Source organism: Cimex lectularius, unplaced genomic scaffold (genome assembly GCF_000648675.2).
Source record: "Cimex lectularius strain Harlan isolate CLEC.00 unplaced genomic scaffold, Clec_2.1 scaffold39, whole genome shotgun sequence".
NCBI lineage: Eukaryota > Metazoa > Arthropoda > Insecta > Hemiptera > Cimicidae > Cimex > Cimex lectularius.
In genome coordinates this window covers 1,726,042-1,748,689 of record NW_019392653.1, presented here as the reverse complement: position 1 = coordinate 1,748,689, position 22,648 = coordinate 1,726,042, and the positions used below count along the sequence as shown (strand labels likewise).

General features: G+C 31.3%; 3 protein-coding genes across 3 annotated transcripts; 2 read left to right on the top strand and 1 right to left on the bottom strand.

The window, feature by feature from the left end:
• The first annotated feature begins 639 nt into the window (after positions 1 to 639).
• On the top strand, positions 640 to 4,710 carry LOC112126135 (NADH dehydrogenase [ubiquinone] 1 beta subcomplex subunit 4). The gene is made up of 3 exons (XM_024224553.1): positions 640 to 857; positions 4,318 to 4,461; positions 4,536 to 4,710. Exons 1-3 carry the CDS (start codon positions 744 to 746, stop codon positions 4,602 to 4,604), a joined length of 327 nt encoding a protein of 108 aa, XP_024080321.1. The 5' UTR covers positions 640 to 743; the 3' UTR covers positions 4,605 to 4,710.
• A 5,056-nt stretch (positions 4,711 to 9,766) lies between these two features.
• LOC106661215 (cathepsin L1-like) lies at positions 9,767 to 11,701 on the top strand. Its single transcript, XM_014384477.2, has 6 exons — positions 9,767 to 9,870; positions 9,949 to 10,043; positions 10,097 to 10,249; positions 10,341 to 10,532; positions 10,596 to 10,787; positions 11,286 to 11,701. The coding sequence occupies exons 1-6, from the start codon at positions 9,834 to 9,836 to the stop codon at positions 11,655 to 11,657; spliced, it is 1,041 nt and encodes a 346-aa protein (XP_014239963.1). The 5' UTR covers positions 9,767 to 9,833; the 3' UTR covers positions 11,658 to 11,701.
• A 1,830-nt stretch (positions 11,702 to 13,531) lies between these two features.
• On the bottom strand, positions 13,532 to 15,376 carry LOC106661023. The gene is made up of 4 exons (XM_024224554.1): positions 15,280 to 15,376; positions 14,526 to 14,624; positions 14,340 to 14,471; positions 13,532 to 14,288 (listed from the first exon to the last, which is right to left on the bottom strand). The coding sequence occupies exons 1-4, from the start codon at positions 15,338 to 15,340 to the stop codon at positions 14,134 to 14,136; spliced, it is 447 nt and encodes a 148-aa protein (XP_024080322.1). The 5' UTR covers positions 15,341 to 15,376; the 3' UTR covers positions 13,532 to 14,133.
• Between the last annotated feature and the right edge of the window lie 7,272 nt (positions 15,377 to 22,648).

Sequence of the window (22,648 nt, the reverse complement as noted above, 5' to 3'; positions counted from 1 at the left end):
ATGGTCATGCATTTTGCTAAATATAACCAATTATTTAAATAAAATTAGCTATTCACTGCTAAAATAAATAAATAAAATACTGGTTGAACCATTCTTTGGTTTTAGTTTGTGCCTCTCCACTAACAGTCCTGTTCTAAGAGGATAAGAGTTTCTTTATGTTTATACTTTCCATACAGTTTGAATTTCAAATTAATGTAAAACTTAAGTTTTTTGTGTTAAGGTTTGTAATCACATTAGCTAATACTTTTACTCTTAAACAATCTGTTCTCCTCATTGCAGGCCAGAAGATGACTTGTGAATAAAACTGAAACCACTCACTGGGAAAACATTGATTTTCTTCCAAAACCCCTACACAGTAGAGAGAGAAAAAACTAGAAGCATTAGTATGAAATACTGAGATAAGAATTATTTATATATTGTAATAGATTATTAATCATTTGAATTTTGATAGTTCAAAATTACAAAACAAAATTTATTGCACATTTTTAGAATATTTAATCCCAAATTAATTTAATACTTTGTATGTTTATCTTATACTGAACAAAAAATTCCCTGCTGCTTAATAAAAAATTAATTAATTAAATTCAATTTGCTGGGAATTGTACTATTCCTTTCATGACGTAACCCGCCCTGAAGTTGCTATCAGAAGAAACCTCAACCAGAAGGTTAATTAAGGTTATTTCTGAAGGATAAAATAACTTCTCAGTTCACATCTACTTCTCAGGTCAATAGATTTAAAGACGATGGCCTCGTACGATAAGCAACTTATCGAGGAAAAAAATAAACAGCGGATGGCCCTAAAAAGGGAATACCTCAAGCAAATTACGAATCCTCACGTCCAAGGAGGTGGTCATGTGGTGAGTTCTTATATCTGATTTCCACCAGCTTTTTACTTTTAATACCCAACTGACAGAGGAATAGCTTCTTCGTACCTCTTTGTAATTCTTCGTTATTTCTGTAAGCTCTCGATATTACTGAAGATTGGCGTTGTGGTAAACGATCCAAAAAGAAAGAAAAGTATGCTAAAAGTGATTCTGCACTCGCAGTAGAGGTGGAACTCGGCAGCTTCAGCCTAATACATACGCAATTGTAAATAAGAAATGTTTCGCTTTGTTTCATTCAGATACACCAACAACTGGTTTCTTGACACAAACGGTACAAACTGGTACTTTCAGTTGTTACTATACCTACATTATCTGAGCTAAGACTAAGTTCCAGGATGACTTAAAAAGTACTCACAAAAGTGCATTTGCATCTTTGACTGTGCCTCACACTAATTAAATGGCATCTGATAGCTCAGATCAATGCAGTTAAAACCCAATCTGAAGCATATGAATATTTTTGCTGTGTCACATTAGTCGAGCCAAGGATGCATCGCCCTGCCCCAGGTTGCCTACCCTGGTACTGAAAGAAGTAAATTTGTATAGATATAAAACTTCATTTATGTGGATGGACAGTATTGTCAAATTCTAGGGTAAAGTGGTTTTATTTGGTACGTCTGGCTTTATCATTCTGCCTTGGTTGCTCAGATCAAACTTGGAAATGCCAAAAAATGGAAAAAAGGAGTGACTTCCGGAGCAATAATAGGTGGAGATTAATTTTGAACTGACAGGATATATATAACTCGGCTGAGGCAGGTAAATATTACAAATCACTATTTCCCAAACTGTCAAGTAAGCCATGGTTTGTCGGAGGAGGAAAAAGTAAAGCATTTTTTACCACTGTTATGTGTTTGAGAACGGGGCATGGTATTTGTAGGGCATATTTAAATAGCATCGGCTTGAGACCTACCCCTAATTGTAGCACGTGCGACATATATGGATTAACTTAACAGATTAACTTTCTGTGTGCAGAACATGATGAACAAAGGCAACGACTTTTTAAATCTTTATTGCAATGTCAGGAGATAGTAAAACTTACTTAGTTGTAATACAAATGCGGCTTCAGTCAGTTTATCAGTGCATGTTCAAATTTTTGAGAGAGTGTAAATTGTATATCTACGGGTTGACGTGGTCTTCTGGGAACTGGACCTTTTTGAGGGGTGGTTCGCATCAGACGGGAGGAGGAAACAGGCATGTTACCCCCTGCGACCTGGGGTATGTGGACTTTTTATGCCAATCTAGAAGTAATGGTTTTTATCCACATCCTCGAAGCGGTCGCAGTATAAAATTAAGGTTAAAATGATTGTTATAGGTGTCTCCTTCTCCTCCAGCTGCAGATGGTCACTGTCGGGGGTCTGACGTCCAGGTGGCTGGGGTGTCCGTTGTCCTTTTAAAATTACTGTCATAGAATAAGGGAAAAAGCTCAGATCAAAGTGATAAATTTCTACATTAGCCAAGTCAAGATTGTCTCGCTCTACCTTAATACTGTCTATATTAATCCAAGGTGTAGAACGTTCACAGCAACTGTATACTTAGTCTACTCACTTGTTTTAATATATGGCCAAACTTCTTATTTCACTGAATAAGGTTATGTAAGGCCACACAGACAAGACAGTGGTCGAGCAGTTCATTTAAATTTCATACTAAAGGAAAATGCAAATAATGAATATAGTTTTTAGTTAGTTGAACAAAAAAAAAATTCATTTGATCCTGTTTTAATGGCACTTTCTTTTAAAAAAATCAGCAATAGAAAAGTGATTATTTGCAACACCATGGCTTCTTTAACCTTTTCAAGTCTGATTTTTGGAAGCAAAAATGCGTTCCTCTGCCTGTAGCCTTGGCCAGTAGGTGACTTATTTTGTATTCTGCATTGAATTTCAAACAGTTCACTTTAGATTACTTTTACTCCTTTTACATTGTACCATTTCTGTTCAAAATTTGACAGTACATTCCTCATATATTATACTTTCCAATGGAAATAATTGAATGTAAAAAAAAAAGTTGTTTAATCGAAAGTTTATTTGACCCGAAAAGTCTATTTTCAAAAATTATAACGAAAAAACAAAAAAAAACCTAATGATTAATGATTTATTTTTAGGTACATATATACATACAAGTACATAGCTAAGAAGAAAAAAATATATATACACAAAATACACCTATATAAATAAAGACAACAAAAATATGTTCTGAAATTACTATGAACATAAATGATGTATACTAAAACTGAGACCACTTGGCAGACAAGAGGTGAAAAATTAGAAAGTCGGCAGGGGTAGATGGGAGGGAAGGTAGAGGGTTGGAAGGACAAGGGCGAGAAATATACAAAAGTATAACATTCCCATTGAGAAGTAGATTTTGTGGCTGAATGGTTTTCCAGGAAAAGGAAGGTCTCACGATTTTCCAAAAGTTTGAAAGAGAGAGGCCAGATTATGTACAGAAGGGGGGAAAAGAGTATTTTGTTGACGGTGAGGATGGAAAAGGAAGGGTGTGGAAGATCTCCATGTGTCTGGTAGAATTGGATATAACCTCAGCCTAGCAGATGCCATGAGTATAAAATAACTTGAGGACAAAGTTCCCCTGCTAGAAAAGATAGCGCCTAAAATTTAAATTGACATAGTTTTCCAAATTTCTAATTCAATAAAATTAGTACACTTTAATGATTATATTTTCTTTGCATGTAATATCACCATGCCAAGGATACCTTTTTCCCAGGGTGCCTTACTTATATAAACTGATGACTGATATTGTTAAAGAAGCAAATAATTTAATCTGAAGACTGGGTTTGTTAGCTGCAATATGGAACCAAGTCAAAAATTTCTACTTCCAGTTGTCTAACTGGATCGTACTTCTTAATCGGCCGACCACTAAAAGCTCACAATCAGATTGAAGTATAAGCTTAGCCAAACCTTTCTCTTACCATATCTTTTTTGCTAGTGTGGTACACTTGAAATTAAAACTACAGACTTGTCAGTTGTCCAAAATGAGGGCGATGTAGTTTTAAAGTTTTGAGGATTTAATTTTAGAACTCAAAGGTAGCCACACATTAAAGTGTAGTAGACGACCGAGGGAGGACGTTGAAGTAAGACTTTGCATCATCATCATCATCATCATCATCATCGTCATCATGGCTTCCATAATTAAAAATTAAATTTTGAACTGAATAAATTGTATCATGAAATCTTTTAAATTTCATCAGTAGGAATTGGTTAAATGCATTTTTCAATACGCTTGGAATCAGTACACACCTGTTCTTACATAAAAGTAGTGTTTTTTTTTTGTGTGTATGTGTTTTTAATGAAACTTGCTGACATAAATTTAAAAAACTTGTCATTGATTGTTAATGTTATTTTTTATTTTTTTTGTTTTCATAGCTTAAATAAGTTTTAAACATGTAAACTTAGCTTTTAAACTTAAACTTAACTTAAATTTTCAGTTTGACCCAGCACTACAGAGATACATCTCAATGAAGAACACAAGGATTGAGTTCTTCCGAGAAACACCCAAGACATCATTAATGGGGTTTCTTTCCTTAGTTGTCCCATTTGCATTTGTATTTTGGATGTTCAATAATGATCGGGTTAGTAAAAATAAAATTTGTATTATTTTTAATATTTGTTCTAACACACGTATAACCGATTTTTTATATTACAGGTGAAAAGGGAGGCTGCATTCCGCAGAGGGGAAGTTGCATATAAAGATAGGGATTTCAAATTTCAATAATTTGCAGCTCAGTTGTATCAATTGTTATGTTTTTCTAGTATGCAATAATGAATCCACCTTGAAAATTATTGTAAATAAATAATTCATTAAACTATGCTGTTATTTAGTTCTTCTAAATAAACACTTCCTGACCAATTGTAAATATATTGTTCTTTATATTGCATTTATGACCAGATAGTCAAAGAACTTAAGAATAAGGTTCAGTCTGTTTTATGCAATCTATCATAATAATATAAATACACAAAAAGACAAAAACTGGACCCTCGTATTTTATCTTTTATTTCAAACTATATGTATGTATTTTCATTTTTATATAAGTACAACATACTTTTGTACATGGCTTTTAATAAAAAAAATATTTAATTATGATGGTTTGAAACAAAATTCACCAAAACACTAGAAAATCTATACTGTGATATAATAAATTGTTAGTTAATTTTAATCTATCATGAAGGGGGCTTGGTAGCTGATACTCTCCGTGGGTCATGGGTTCAATTCTCACCATTGCCGCTGGCCCTTTTTTTTCACGCAACCCTTCCCCCCACAAAAAAGAATATGTGTCACATATGAGATGTACGTTCCTTGGCTAATATACAAATATATGGCAATTTAAAAAAAAAATCACTAAATGATTTTTTGTTGTTTTGCTGAATTTTCTTTCAAACCATCATAATTAAATATTTTTTTTTATTAAAACTCATGAATTTCTGATTTTGTTAAATTTACTTTTTGTGAATATTTTGACTTTTCCAATGGAAAAAGTTCAATAAAGCCTATGATCATTTACCTCGTAGATCCCCCCCACCGGGTCATTGGTGGCAATGTCTCTCTTTCTTCCACTGGGACTTAAAAGTGGAAATGATCCTTCTTTATTTACGTGCACTGCCTTTAAGGTGTTAGTGTCATTCCAAAGTGTAAATATTATAATAGTGTACCATTTCTGGGTTAATGCTTTGTTTTGGCATTTAACATACATATGTTTTGATGTTTCTACCTCTTCATGGTACTCCATCTGGAGTACTGGAACATCCTGTCATTTTTCCTTATTCTCAGTATATGAAACATAAGTAAGCATTGGGATTTGGAAAAATTGTTTGTGAAACGATCCTATCTGATCACCCTTGTCTTGATTCTCTCTGGATTTGTCTGATAGAGTGTTTCACCATTTTCAGTGGTCAGTCTGTGCATTTTCCATTGTGTAGATTCTTTTCACAGAAGGCAAAATGTGTCTGAAATATAAAAACAGGAAGATAGCCAAACCATGGAGAAGGATCAAGTTGTGAATGTGGGGGTGAGTGTCATGGACAAGGGATGAAACCACTTTACAATAAATTTATCATACTATTGTCAATTAAAAACCAATGGGCATTGTCGAGATTCAAATCCAGGACCACTAGCTTGGCAAATACGAGTCAGATGCTCTAACCACTCAGCCACCGCAGTCTGCTCATTACATTTAAGTTTCTGCACATTACTAGCTCTAAAAATATCTTAATTTATGGAAAAATAGAGCCTGTATATTTATTTTTTTTAAATACCAACTGCCTACAAAATGCATTGAAATTGTTTTACTATGTTTGTGTTGGGCCCTGATTAATCTAGCCTCAGTAAAGAAATTGTGTGTGCATTAGCAATAAAATGTGACTAAGATGGTTGAATGAAAGCATCCAAATCTATGTGGTGAAGGAACAATTCAATCATTGATTGTAAGTTTGTATATATATTTAGCCCTTCTGTAAAAGAAAAGAAAAAAAAGTAATTTAGTATTGTTATTACTGGTGGAGGTCTAGCGATTAATAAAAATTATGTAAATTAAAAAGTTTTGTTTATACTGTAATGTGATCTTGAATTAAAGATGGTTTGTGATACAATCACAAACAAAGCAACATACAATCACTTCGTATAAAAAGCATCAACTGCTCAAATCCCCTGATTTTATCCATACCATACCCCCTCGTCACCTCAGAAGACTGAAACTTTGACATGACTGAAGAATTCAGCTGAAACCTAATAATTAACCTGCTAAATATTGTAGCAAGTTAATTATAGCTTGTAGTACCTATCATATTGTTTTTCAACTGTGCAATAAGTGCGTGCACGATAGTACTATTTAAATTACTATAGTGCTTAAGCAAATGAACATAATTGTAAAATTTCTATTTATTTTGTTCTTCATGAGCATAGTCTTGTAGAGTTCTAATAGAGAAATTTATCTACTCTTTGGCTCATAGCACAGTGCTGTGCTACACACAATATGTCGTATAAATAAATTTTCAGTATATGTACTGCCAAAGCAGGTACTAAATAAATAATTTAACAAATCATTCTCTTCAACTCTTCATTTTTGTCATAAGCTTGAAATAAAATATAATTTAAAAAATCTGAAAGTTGTATATGTATATTTTTACAAAAATGATGTTCATACAATATTTTGACTGTGTGAAATAAGAAAGCAAAGTTACCAGACTATTGTTGTTTTGTTTTTAAATTTGTATTGATCAGGCGATATAAAAATAATCAGAGGTAAATATTTGAAAGAAATAAAGGACTGGTTTTTCCCTAAATGAATTTTATCTTCTATTTTTTCCTTGTTGAAGGCGAGTGATGGATGTTTAATTGCATCACCTTAATCCCCTGGCTGAGGTTCTTCAAGGATCAATCAACTATTTTTTATGCAATATTTTTGAAATTAATTCAGAGAGTCTAATAAAAATTCAAACAAGGTTAAGTGTTTTAAGTAGAATGAATGTGATTGTCTATTTAATTATTCAATTTCTAAAGGAGAGAAAGGATCAAATTAATAATTTTAATAAATAGTAATAGATTTTTAAACTTTAACAAACATTAATGTAGAAAGAACATTTCACAAGACAAAATCAAATATCTCTAGTTTTATAACTTATTTTTTATTTTAAAGAAACAAAGCACAGGTTTTTCCATAAATTAATTTTATCTTCTTTTTTTTCCTTGTTGAAGACGAGTGACTTTTGTCAACATTTCATACCACTCAGGAAGAGTAATTTTATTTTTATTTTTTACGTATTTTATTGTATGTGATGATGTAAAGATAATTTTGAGTGCGATATGCCCTTGTTTAACTCCATACTCAACATCCTTTCAAAACAATAATTGTATGTTTTAATTATTTATATGTTTTAAAGGAATTAAGTAAATTGGTTGTACATATTTCCAAAGATTCCTGCCATTCATTTTTTATGTAAAATATTTTATTAAAATATATTGCCATAATTGGGTTTGCAAGCCCTCATCAAATTTGCCATTAGAATTCCTTTTATTGCTACATTTTAATAATAGTTCCACACAACCTTGTTTTCTTATGCTATCACAATGAGGATGATGCAATATTAACAACATATTAAATGGTCCGCTTGACCATTTAATATCATATTAGTTTAGTCATTAACAACATATTAGTTTTAAAATTTAAATATATTAAAACTGAAATGATAGGCCAATTTAAAAATAAATAAATAAAAACCAAAATTATGTGGTATGGCTGCCCGTCAATACTTTATTTTTTATTTAGCATAATAATTTTCTACCACGAGGATGTGAAATACTTCGTTAGTTCACAGTTCAGAAAACTTTGTCATTTTACAGACCATTCAAATTCAACTGTACTTTACTATTGTATTTATAAAACTGTATGTTTTAATGCGATTATGTTTCAACTTGTATTTTTTAAATCTTAAAGTTTACAATATTATTTTGTATTAAAAATTTTTGATTGTATTTTTGATTTTGTGAAACTCCATAATAAGTTGATGGGTACGAAGTAAATTGTCTGTTGCACAAAAAATTATTATTGAGGAATGGCACCAATTAGAAAGAAATGACGAAAACACTCTTCCTTCTTTACGCATTTAAGGAATATTACCATATATATTATTAATCATTTATATATTTCTAAGAATTTACAACGTAATCATTAAACCTGTGGTTTCAAGCATAATGACATAACAAATTACAGTGACTTTTTCTAAAGACCTTATAGAATGAATAATGGCTTTAACCCAATAGTTGAAAATAGACGTTCATATTTAAGTAATATTAATGGATACCAGAATGGCAAGCCGGTAAATAATGATTCACACTCACTTATATCATCATATATTTTATCAAAACTTGTATGTTGCTGAATTGCAATCCATCGCTGTTTTATTTAACATTTCTCCTTTCTAAATGACCTTATGGTCAATTATGACCAGATCGTGCATTTTTATCTTAATAGTCTAATGTATTATATGCTGCCAGCGCGGTTAATCATTATCCAGGAATGAAAATAATTTTAGTTTGTACAACCATGTCTTTCATAATTATTTATATTTAATTAAAACATTCATCAAGACGTTTATTTATTTAGTTTAAACAAAAGATTGAAAATTTATCTACATCGTATTCTAGATTCTTCAGAGGATTGAGGTGGTTTAGTAGTTTGGGCGTTTGACTCATATTTGTCATCTAGCAGTTCTAGGTTCAAATCCTACACCCCATGGAATTTAAATAAAAGTATTGAATAGAATTGATGAATGTGGAGTCTCATAAGATATTGTGATAATTCTTAACCTTGACTTTATTTTTGTTAATTTAATAAATATTTTAGGTACCACACCTCCGTAGGGTTAAAGCGTTAGACTCTTGGCTCATAGATCCTGCAGGTGTGGGTGTGATTCCACTATTGCCACTGGAATCTTCCCTCAAAATCTATATATCATTAATCTCATCTAGTACAAAAGACAAGGCAAAAAAATGTATTCATCATTTTGTTCATTACTTTCAAATAAAACTGATTAATTATTCTTTTGGTTAATCATAGAAGGATAGACTATGCCAGAATGTTGAACGCTCAGGTTCTATAAATTGACTAAATTAATATTTAATCAATTTCATCAATTGCAGTTTATTTTATTAAAAGTTCTTAACTATAAATTTTAATTTATGGTAGCAAATAGTAAATCCTTCGCTTTCCTAGCCTTTTATTTCCTATGTTTAGTTTTTATTTGTGATTGAAATAAAAATTAAGTTTTTAAGCTTTCTTTCACCTATATATTTCGTTGATTACCTCTCTGGGGAAATAATCTCTAGCTACTCTTTAAAAAGGCCAAATAAAAACTTTTCAAGTGGTGCACAGACAATGTCACTTAATCGAGATACGACTGAAGTAAACACTCAAATTGCACCCGTATATAAACGTGAACATTTTTGTAAATGAGCATTATTGGTCAGAGAGAGCTGTACAGTTACAGTAAGCATAACTATTTCTTTATTTATTCATGACAATTATGTTGTTATATAGAAAACATATTTTTTCTCTTTCATCTAGAGTACACTATGAAAGCCTTCTTAGCCTTGCTCTGCCTTGCGGCACTTGCTTACAGTGCCCCAGCAGATGACAACTCTCTCTGGAAACAATTTAAGGTATGGACATCCCTTATTAAATTCACTTTCAAAAATTTATTTTATTTTTCCAGCAAACCCATTCGAAATTCTATGAAACTGAAAATGAAGAACAAGTCCGAAAAGCGATATTTCTTCAAAACAAAGCCAAGATTGACGCACACAACCTCAGGCACCAAAATGGAGAAGTCACCTTCACAATGAAAATGAACCAGTTTGGAGATTTGGTAATACATTTTACATAATAAACTAACATATTAATTATTAATAATAGATAGGTAAATTCACAACTTTGAATATTACTAAAAAATGTTTTAGTTGTCTACTGAATTCAGAACCTTCTACAATGGATTTAACAAGACCAAATCCCAGCATAGTGCCCAGCCTCTTTATAAATTCACTAGAAACACAAATGTCGAAGTCTCTAAGAGTGTAGACTGGAGGAAAAAGGGTGCCGTTACCCCGGTGAAAGATCAGAAACAGTGTGGCTCCTGCTGGGCTTTCAGCTCTGTAAGACTATAATTTCCAAACCATTATAAGAAAGGAATGTAAATGGTTTTTGTCCTTTCTCAGACTGGTTCTCTAGAAGGACAGCATTTCCTCAAGACTGGTAAACTTGTTTCCTTGAGTGAACAGAACCTCGTCGACTGCTCAGGCAGCTATGGCAACCTCGGATGCAGTGGTGGTCTCATGGATTTAGCTTTCCAGTATGTCAGAGACAACAAAGGTCTTGACACTGAAAAAAGCTATCCTTACTGGGGTGAAGTAAGTTTATTTTATTTAACGATTTCCATTAGATTATAATTTTGTAATTTTGCTGTCTATCTCTCAACATATAACTTCTCGATATTAAACATTTCCTGAGACTTAAAGCCAACATTCAAAGTTGGAAATAGTATTTGCACATTTATCCTGTTCTAAAAGAACTTACATTTGTGATGCTTAAACAAAGAATGTCGAAAGAATTAATTAAGTTATTAGTTAATAACTAATTAAATTTTTTAAATTACATATTTCATTTTTTCTTAATTACATGAAGGAAATTTTTGAATTTTCACTTCTCTTATATGCCAGTTTTCTTCTTATATGTAGTTCTTCTTACCAAACGACATTATTATTACCCTTTTAACCATTACTTCACTGATTATCATTTTTACATTACAAAATTATTTAAAAAAAAACTTTATCTTTCAAAAAGTTATTTGTAATATTTTGTTATTATTGCAAGCTTTATGTTTTATTATTTGTACTTAATCTTTCCAGGATGAATCCTGCAGATTTAAGCCTTCTGGCGTAGGAGCAACGGATAAAGGGTATGTTGATGTGGCATCAAATGATGAGCATGCCCTGGAAGAAGCTGTTGACAAAGTTGGTCCAGTCTCTGTTGCCATGGATGCCAGCCATGAATCTTTCCAGTTCTACTCCAGTGGAATCTACTACGAACCTGACTGCGACTCACAAAATCTTGACCATGGTGTCCTCGTCGTTGGCTATGGCACACAGGGCAAAAATGAATTCTGGCTTGTCAAGAACTCATGGAACACAGTCTGGGGTGAAAAAGGCTACTTCAAGCTAGCTAAGAACAAGAACAACCACTGTGGTGTTGCAACTTCTGCCAGCTATCCTGTTGTATAAAAAAAAGTTTAAAAATTAAATAAATCTTTATAACAAGCAAAACACTTTGCACTATAATTATTCCTTTTACTTCTTCTTACTTTGTATTGAACTATACCTTAGATGAGGATATTTTTTCCTATATATACATATAATAACATAATACATATTATAATAACAATAATATAATAATACTGCGTAAATGGCCTAACACAAGAATTCCAAACAGAAATGGGAGTAAGGCAGGGCTGCCTCCTCAGTCCCACGTTATTCTCTCCGTACCTAAATGATCTAGAGAGCCAGCTAGGTGGTGGAATATGCCTTGAAAGTGGTGGTAAGGTTAAATTGCTCGCATATGCAGATGACCTGGTGCTACTAGCTTCCAACCCATATACACTGCAAGGAATGATCCTCACTAGATAATTACTGCAAAAACTGGAACTTAAAAATCAATGTTGAAAAATCGAAAGTGATGGTCTTTAGGAATGGAGGCAGACCAGCATCAAATGGGAAGTGGCATCTGGGTAAAGAATGCATTGACGAGGTTAATGAGTACAAATACTTAGGGATCAGACTTACTCCCACTTTGTCCTTAACCAAACACTTTACAGAAAAGTCGGGAAAAGTTAAAATGGGCCTGAATATAATAAGCCATAGCGCCAGCTTATGGATAATAACGATATAAGCTTCCCAGTAAAGGCGAAGTTGTTTAATACAGCCTGTAGATCTGTGATTTGCTATGGAGCCCAGTATGGGAAGAATACGAGGAAATAGAGAGGGTGCAAAGGTTCTTTATCAAAAAACTGCTCAGACTCCTCAATATACACCCACCTCTTTTGTCCAAGTGGAAACAAAATTGCTCCCCATGTTTCTGTATACAATTAAATTGCATTTTGATTATATAATTAAAATTCTAAATCTCCCAGATAATAGGTTACCAAAAATCTTAGCTACTCAGGTAATTAAAAAGCAAATGTACTGGTTCAGGCAAATACAAATCCAGTTGAAAAAGTTTAAAATAGATATAACACTAAATCATTGTACTGAACTATGGAAAAACTGCCTTAAAGAAATAAGAAATTCTATACTAATTAATTACAACAAAGAATATGAAGATAATATTAAAAATTCGCTAACCTCCCCATTGTACCGTGAACTCAATTTTGATTTAGAAAATCATTATTTAAATGACAGCCTAACACTCAACTCTACTAGGTGGAACATTAAAATAAAACAGTTGCCTATGGGGCAGGGCGATGATAATTATTGGTCTGTCAAGAATTCATGGAACCACAAATAAGAGGATACAGGCTGCTTCAAGCTAGCTAAGTTCAGGAGCAACCACTGTAGTATCGTAACATCTGCCAATTGTTATATCAAAAAAGTATAAAATTTAATAAATCTTGTAAAAAATGCTTTGTACTATAATTATTTGTTTTTATTCTTCTTACTTTTGTTTGATTATTATAAATGAATTATACAAATCATAATTAAATGATATAAGCATGTAATAATGCATATAAAATCAATGTATTATTACTTTTTTAATGAAAAAATTAGCAGTTTTACTAAAAAAAATTCTAATTTGTTATTATTGCAATTATTATCTCACTTTCAACCAACAAAAAAAAGGATTTTCATTACATTTGGTAATTAATGCAAAACTGTTGTAAATACATAAGTTTTTTCTTTAACAATTTTTTTAGAAAGCTTTTGAACCGACAATTGGCCACACCTCAGTCCCTAACTTAGTCAAGTTAAATTCTCCTACAAAGGACAAAAAACTGAGGGATGGCCAAGTGTTGGTCTGAAAGATTTCTAAAAAATTAAAAAGTAGAGTAATAGGTCGAGAGATAAAAAAAGAGTTTTTATCCAAAAACAGCACCATAACTTTATTTTAAACATACTATGTTAAAATACACAAAACTTTACAAAAACGCGAAAAATGAGTGTAATAACTTTTTTGTAAACCTAGCTTACTCATGTACTTGTCAGTACAATACAATTGAAAGAAAGATAGTGGATAAAAGAAAGGAAAAAGTGGCATACAATTTTTTTGTACCTTTTGACCTCATTGGCCTATTTTCAGCAGCCCCAATGGTCATTTCCTAATCCTAATCTTCTACAATGGACCATTTTAAATACTCTGCAACAGCGGGTACTGAATTTGGGCAAATTGAACCAGCATTTCATCTTTATTTAAATACATTTTTATTAAAATTAGCATAATTTTTTTCATATTTCACACAGAATGATTTGTGATGCATACATACATGTACAGAGAACATATAAAGGGAGAAAAATCTATTTTTATATTCAAAACAGTCATTCTAATAATTAGCAGTTCAATTAGAAAGATTTATAACACCTTATTTTCATTTTCTACCTACCAACCAATAAAACTGATTTTTCTGGTATCATTGTCATCAAAGAAATTAAATTATAAATTCACTATTTTTCGTGGTCCGCTTGACCAATTAATAATTAAATTATAAAGTTAAATTCGTAATGGGTTACGGCGACTTGAAATCATCAAGGATTTTTTAGAAGGCAATCTTGAAAGACAATTATAAAGCTCGCCTTCTTCACCACATCTGCATGAGGTATGCTTATACCCAACATAAATAGCCCTTGGAAAGAAGCATCGATTACCTGCAATTTAGCTTTTTGACTAACAGTTTATTTATTAAACAATAAACAAACCTGGCTGAATTTTCATTCTAGCATTATAGATGCAAACCCTCGTTGTACATGTAAACTTGAAGTGAGTAAGATCACAATAACACATGTTGCACCCATCAACTGCTATCCTTCTCTCATATCGATAACAATTACCTTTAAAATAATTTATGAATTTTTATATCTTCTTATATATTCTCGATTAAATACCTTTTTCTTTAATAAGAAGATGTCTTGGTGTTTCATCCTTCGATATAACCGAAGGTAATACTGGCAGGTCTTTAGATGACATCTTTTTCCGTATGCTTTCTAAACAAAATATTAAATAAAAGTTTTTTGTTTTTTTTAAATCTCAACAGAATTTTGACTCCAGTTCATGTAACATTGATATATTTGGAAGATCATAATTTACCATAAACACAAATAACACCAATAAAAACTGCCTTAAATAATTCTCTATGAAGTTTTAACACAATTTAATGATACATCAAACTGTTTTGCCCTTCAGATAAAGAAATTATTTTGTGAATTGCTTACAAAATTATTTATTATTTACAATTATTATTCAAATTTATTATCTTTACAGCAACCCATAATTCGCAAACCACCAGATTTGATATTACAATAGCAAATAGTTTTAACTTCTGAAATATAGATTCTTGCAGTAAAAAAAATTTTTTTATAACAATGACTGACTATAACAAATTACTTTTAAAAAAACAGCCCATTAAGTATTAAAAGTACACATATTTTAATAGTTAATGCTGTGAATATTTTTTCCGTTGGGAAATTTATAAATACATCCCATTTGAAAACAATAAAAACAATATCCAATGTATAAAAGAAACTTTCCATATATATTCAATACTCATAGTTTAAAAATTTACAATAAAAAATTATATAAACCAGAAAAAGTAACTGAAACTGACTTAAAAATTAATAGAATATTTTCCCGTTGACTTACGAGATCCCAGAATAAGTGTGATCAATACAAGGAGAAAAAGCATTTTTGAAGCAGCAGACATTGTGATGTGTTGCGTTAAAATGAAAACAAGAAAATGCTAGAAATGGAATCACATTTGATAAAAATTTAATAGCCTAATCGTTAAAAACAAGTATTTCTTGAAACTTATTAAAACTATCAACCATCCTGACTAATCGCTATTAAAAATTGTGTATAGATTAATCAATAAAGTGGAACGTTAATAATGATAATAACAGAAGAAAATGGAAAAAAATGTTACTTATGTTTTATTTTGTTTTGTTCTTTACTATTCTTGTATTGCAATATATTTTGTATTGTTTTAGCGAACATTAATATTGAGCAAACCAAAATTTATTTGTATAAAATATTTGTCCCATTTCTGTAATTTGTATTCCTTTGGTTTATTATTTATTATTCATTTACAAGACATTATCTTGAATTTATTGTTAATAGTGTTAATATTACATAACATTTTCCTTCTTTTCCAAACACTTATTATATTTTGTAAATTACCAAAAACCTACAGAACAAATAGTGCAATGGCTAAATAATACAAAATTATGTTATTTAACGTGGGGAAGATTCGTAAAATACACTTTGCAAGTTTAACCAATCAAAAGGAAACAGGGAAAAATTAATTATTCGCTGGCTCAGAAGCCTCAAACGATATGCTTGACAAGCAAGGACCTACAGGTACAACTTTGCACATGAGCAGTCAGATTAAGCCACAACAAATAAATTAATTTGTATCGTACTGCTTCCATTAAATGATATTCTCCAGAAGGTTCTTCTTTATTTATTCCATTTATATTACTATTTTTCAGCAATATTTTTTTTTCTTTTAAGCATGATAATGTGTTTTTTTAAACAAATATACATGTTTTGACCAGAAGATGTTTTCTAGAAATAATGTGAACTTGAATAAAACTACTTGGTGCCATGGACACTATACGGAGACGAATAGGCTAAAATAATAAATCTAACTTTCCGTGATAACTTGCGGGCAACAACAAGGCGGCAATAGGCCTAAACAGTATGTTATAATAATAATCCATTAAGTTTTAGTGGTCTAATTGACCAAATTCTTTTTTCAATTAATTATTCTTTTTATATAAGGTCTCAGTTGAGATGAAAAAGTTAATGTTACGAGCGGGATAATATCAATAATATAATATTTTTTGGTTCAGGTTATAAAATATTTAACTTTTTTTTAACTTTCTTTCAGCTCACCTTCCCCTAAAAACTACAAATCAATCAGCAAAAAAACCTCCAAAATATACAAGTTATTAGTTACACATTTATTTATTTACAATAATTAATGGCTTAAGCCTTTACATAAATGAAAATGATAAAACCAGGTTTCTCTCAACAACAACAAACTCATAGAAAAAATTGAACATAAGTTAAATACAAATAATAGTTGAACAGTAGTATAATTAACAAAAGTGCAAACAAAATGAATAAATGAGATGAACAATATTATAAATAAGATCTAAAGAAAAATTAAAATATAACAACAAGACATTTTAAAATATTTAAAGAAGTATGAAAAATATTGATGTCACCAGCCAGTTTATTATATATTCTTTAAAGTCTTCCTATTAGATTATGATAAGTGTAATTAATTCTGTAGTAATGAATGAATAAAGAATTTAGATTTCTAAAGTTATAGCTGCAGGAAACATTGATGTAATGTTATGTAAAATGTAATTCTGGTCAAACTATTAAATTATGTAATAATTTTTATAAGAAAATAACATGTTTATCTCTCCTAGAAGCTAGTGTCTCTAAATTGCAAAGGGAACCTTGAACTCATAATCTATTTTAAAATTGCAATTTTTCAGATTTTCACCTTATTTAAAAAATATATATCTAAAGAATTTATGTTGAACTTTTTCCAGAGAATTTTTGAGAATTATTAAATGAGGAGACCAAACCATTGAGCAATATTTTAAAAGCAGCCAGACTAATGATGTATAAAGTATTATTTGTTCAATACCTGGTTATTTAATTTATAAGATGTTGGGATAGAGTTTTTGATTGAGAATAATGAATTGAACTAATAAAAGAATATTTATTTACATTGATTTTTAATCCAGTCAGCACATCACAGACTAAAATTACTTAAATTTTCTTGAAGTACGTGCATGTAAGACTTTTAATTGTGAATAGATTTGTATATCATTTGTAATGAGTAAAAAAATTCATATCAGAAAAAACATCTGCAATACCGTTTACTTAAATGACAAAAAATAAAGGACCGAGGTACAACCCTTGAGGTACTCCACTAGTAGCTCAATTTGTTTAAAGTAAGAATTGTTTATGGAGGCTGATAAGCATCTATTCATTAAATCGCTTTCAATCCATGATAAGAGAGGCCCTATTCCACAAAACATGAGCTTAGCGACAACACTTACATTAAGTAGATCAAAAGCTTGGGCCATGTCTGCATAGACTTGAATTTTTGCTTCTAAATTGGTAAACAAAAAGTCAGAGTAAACTACTAAGTTAGTTTCAGTGGAACGCCCTTGGTAAATACATACTGTTGAGAGATGATGATGTTTTTGAAAAATGGGAAAATGTAATCATGAACTAGACTTTCAAATAGTTTAGGAACTGAAAACAGTTTAGCAATCACACGGTAATTTTCAATATTAGATGTGTTTGTTTTTATAAAAAAGGAATAATGTGAAAGGTCTTGAAAATTAAAAGGAAATTCTAGTGGCTAATGAGGTGTTAAATAGATGAGTCAAAAGAAAAACTAAGCCTTCAGCACAAGTTTTTAAAACAGGAATATTATCTGGGCCAACAGTAAATTCAAATCCAAAATTTGTTATTTGTTCAAGGACAACACTTTTCAGATAAAAGAATATTGGAAAGATTTTGTAGTCAGAATTATTATTTAATTTAGGAAGATAAAGAGATTTATTGAATATTCTAGAAAATAAATCAGTAAAGAGATTACATATATCAACAGTAGAATTAGTTGTTTTATTTCCCAAATGCATTTCACTAGATTATCCATTATCATTTTGTCTTAAATAATTTCTACACTTCAAATCATGTAATATTATGTTCAATTTTAGATAGAAATGTTTCATCTCTTTTAGACTCCAGTTTGCATTGAGCTTTTAAAAATTTGAATACAGTGTAAGAGTTCAAAGAACTAATTTTTACGAGCTAGTTTTTTTCTCTTTGATGAACTTTATTAATTGATTACAATTAATTAAGGTTTTTAGTTGAGATGAAAAAAAGTTAATGGCACGAGGGATTCGAACCCACGATCTTTGGCTAGATACGCCGCTGCTCTACCACTTGAGCTATCGTGACCTCGATCCACTCGGACTTTCATCTCAACTAAAAACCTTAATTAATTGTAATGTATTAATTGGTCAAGCGGACCACGAAATTAGTGAATTTAATTGACTAATGTACCACCTCGGATACAAATAATTACATTTTGACGTGATTAGAATAGAAGCGACAAATAAACATATAGCTTCATTAAGTTTAGAATTTTAAAAAATCCAAACAAATTTAAAGTTTTGGAGTAATTAATGAATTTGTTTTAATATTTAGAATTATGAAATCACATTTTTAAAGTCTTGGGCATTGAATGAATATGACATAGGTTTAGTTGAACGAATTGAGGACTTAAAATCTAGCAGGACGAAATTGCTTAACAGTGTAACTTTTTTCTTTTTCTTGGTCCTTGTGCTAGTATCAGTAGTGAGTCAGATTCAGGCAAGTTGTGTATAATTACATTAAAAAAACGACATTAGCGATCAACTATTTCTTGGATAATACTTTCAGTTGTTTCACTCTTATATTTGTCAGTTTGAGCCTTTATAACAGTTATTTCACATTGCATTATATCAAATTTTCGGTTAACCAAATTAACAACTTCAGCAAGCAAAGAATGTTTTAGACTTTAGAGCATTAATTTCAGACTTCAATACATTTTTTAGGGTAAATTCAATAATTGAATCTTTTGAATTAATGTACAAGTCTTGAATTACCTGATCGCATTCAGAACAGAATATATTTTTATTTATCAGTTCACTAATTTTACTTACCAAAAAATAACATTATCACTTCAATCAGTGATTTTTCTTGTTTCTTTGTTTCAAAGTGCAAATGTAGCATTTTTGATAGATTGACCCTTTCAAATTTGCCATTATTCATATAAGTTTATTACTCCTAAAGAGTTTATTAAAATTTTTATAACAAAGTTTAATAGTAGGTTAGTTTTAGTCATAGATAGAACAAAAAATATGGCATATTCAATGATACGCCATGAATAGATATTTTCATTTTATTAATATATAAAACACCTAAACAACTAGCATGCCATATACTCAGTTTGCAGCAGCCTTAAAAGTAATCAATCAGAGACAAAATGGTGAATTTGAGATAAACAATCTTATTTGACGCTTTAACAAACGTCTTTTTAGCGTTTCTAATGGTAGCTGGAGATTTGACATTTTATCACAAGGTGTAATCGTGTACAATACACAGGGAAATTATCAAATCTGGAGGAAAAAAAATTGAAAATGACTTTTCCATATTCCATCATAGCAACAATATCCTTGCCCATTCTTAAATTCATTTGAATATAACATTGGCTCCAGTAAGGCTAAGTACATGATATTCCTAAACATAAAATATAACTGTACTAATAGTCAATGGGATACTTACATCAACCATTTCACAACATAATTCATGCTAACATTGTATTCAATGCTTAAACTTGCGAGCAGAAAAGTTCACAAAAAACTATTAAACATTATGTGTCAAAAGGAAAAAAACAATAGGCCCAGAAATTTGCTGCTGTGCTTAAAAACAGTTTTAAGATATCAATATAAAGAGAAGGCTTTAATCTGTTTAATTAATAATTAATAAAATCATTATTATAATAAAATTATAATTTTTTTTCCAGGGGCTTCCAACAATAAAGTCATTTCAGCCCCCTCACACTGCACTGCTATGGCCGATGGGGTACTCAATATTCTGCCATCGGCCCTACAGTCTAAAAGATCACCCACTTACAACAAACAAATAAATAAATTATTTACAAATAAATACACGACAATAAAACACAACACAGATACACTTACTTATTTACACAGATATTCACGTTTTATACACTATTTATAAGTGAGGAAACACCCCCGTTTCTCTTACCGTTCTTACCGAGTACCGTTCTTATATCAGGGTTCATTTTACTCGCTCCCTGTAGGGGGCCAAGGCACGGGCACTCCTTGACAAGATGAGACACACTGAGAAACCTTTCTCTACAAGCGAGACACCTGCGCGGGTTTTGACCCAGAAGCAGATGTCCATGTGTCAGATGGGTATGGCCAATCCTCAACCAAGTTAACACGATCCTTTCATTTCATTTCAGATTCTCATAAGGCCATCATTCAGTCATGCCCTTAACTTGCAGGAGCTTCTCGGACGACCCGGCCCACTGACGCTGCCAACGCTATCACACAGCATTCTTTACTGCTCGCACAGCGTCACCAGGCCGGATCACGGTAACTTCGTCTGGAGGGCGAGACTCTGGTCTCCCTTCATAACAAATTTTGTTTTATTAATCATAAAACTGCAATTATAAAATAAAATTTCATTTTATGTCCTGTTAGTTTTTCGCAATAAAAGTACTTGCAGCAAGTTAGGATGTCTGACACCATGTTTAGTGAACATGGAATATCCAAAATGTAAAATTGTGTTAAACATTTTTTTTGTTCAGCTTTCAACTTTTTTAATAGTGGGCTCATTATTAAGTTTAACAAGTCTGTATTTTGTTGACACTTTTATTGAGGTCTGCAGCATGATAAACCTGTAGTTTGGTCGTTTCTGATCATCCTGACTCAACCTAGCTGGTTTGGTCTACCAGATGCATTTCTGCATTTCACCATATTTTTGCCTGATGTGCACCATTGTCAACGGCCAACTGTGACCAAAACTGTATACACATCTCTACTTTTGTTGATGACAACATTTCATATAGATATATTAATCCATATATATTAATATCATTGTCACAAGCTCTGAGTGGATTGAAGTCATGATAGCTCAAGTAATTAGAATAGCGGTGTATTTAGCCAAAGGTCATGGGTTCAAATCCCACTCAGACTCTAGATTTTTCATCTCAACCAAGATCTTAGATAAAAAGTATAATTAATATGGATAATTGCGGCTGATAAACATATGTATGGATTAATATAATAGTTATAAAAGTGCTTACTTTGCTAACAGCTCCCCGTGGCCATTTCATAAATCACTGAGACTTGAATCCTGATTACACGATATTTGGAAATATGGCAAAAAGAGGAAAAATTCAAAAGGTGTAGGTTGAGATGAGCAGTTGATGTCTGAGTAGATCAAAGTCACGATAGCTCAAGTGGTTAGAGCAGCAGCATATTGAGCCAAAGGTCATGGCTTTGTATCCTGCTCGTCACACTAGCTTTTTCATCTTAACCAAAACTTTAGATAAAAATATAACTAATTTAAATAATTAAATATGGTCAATTACAACTGCTAAACATATGTATGGATTAATGTAATAGTTACAGAAGTGCTTCTTTGCACTCATGGTAAAACTGTAAGATTTGGTATTTATGCGTTCAACATCAGACAAAAGAAAAAGCAATCCTCGTATTAAATAAATAAATAACACTAAAGTGAATCAACTGGATAGTGTGAATTGGTTGAACTTTCAACCTAAAAGGGCGGTCTTTATCATACCCAATTGACATTTGGAGAATTGCAGAATTCACTCATATGCCAGACGCAACAATCAGATCAATAACAATATTGATTTAGTCTGAAAGAGTACCTGTTTGGAGCCTTCTATAACATAAATAATACTGGCAACCCAAATTGCAATAATTTACAATTATTATTATCCAAACAATTAGCAAAATTGCAAAATTTTCGTGTTCATTTCTGCAAGGTGATGAACCACTAACTTTATGCACATTGACCTCTGAAGGTATATGAATATTTTTCAAATTCAATATTAAATCTTATTTTTGGCAAAATAAGAATTAAGTATAGATTGAGTGCGATTGTGAAACTTTGCGACAGACAAGGATTATCATAGATGATCAAGTTATAGAAACATTTAATACCCAACACTGATGCCAAAAGCCAAACACATCTGACACACCAAAATAATTAGAAACGCCCAAACCATATTGAATTATTTTTTTAATTAATTAAAAACCACCGCTGAAGGAGTAAAGATTTTAAAAATTTATCTGAAGGGCCAATTCAACAAGAATTGGGAAGGAAGGATGATCAATCAAATGACCGAACTAATGAATGGGAATGAGCATTGACA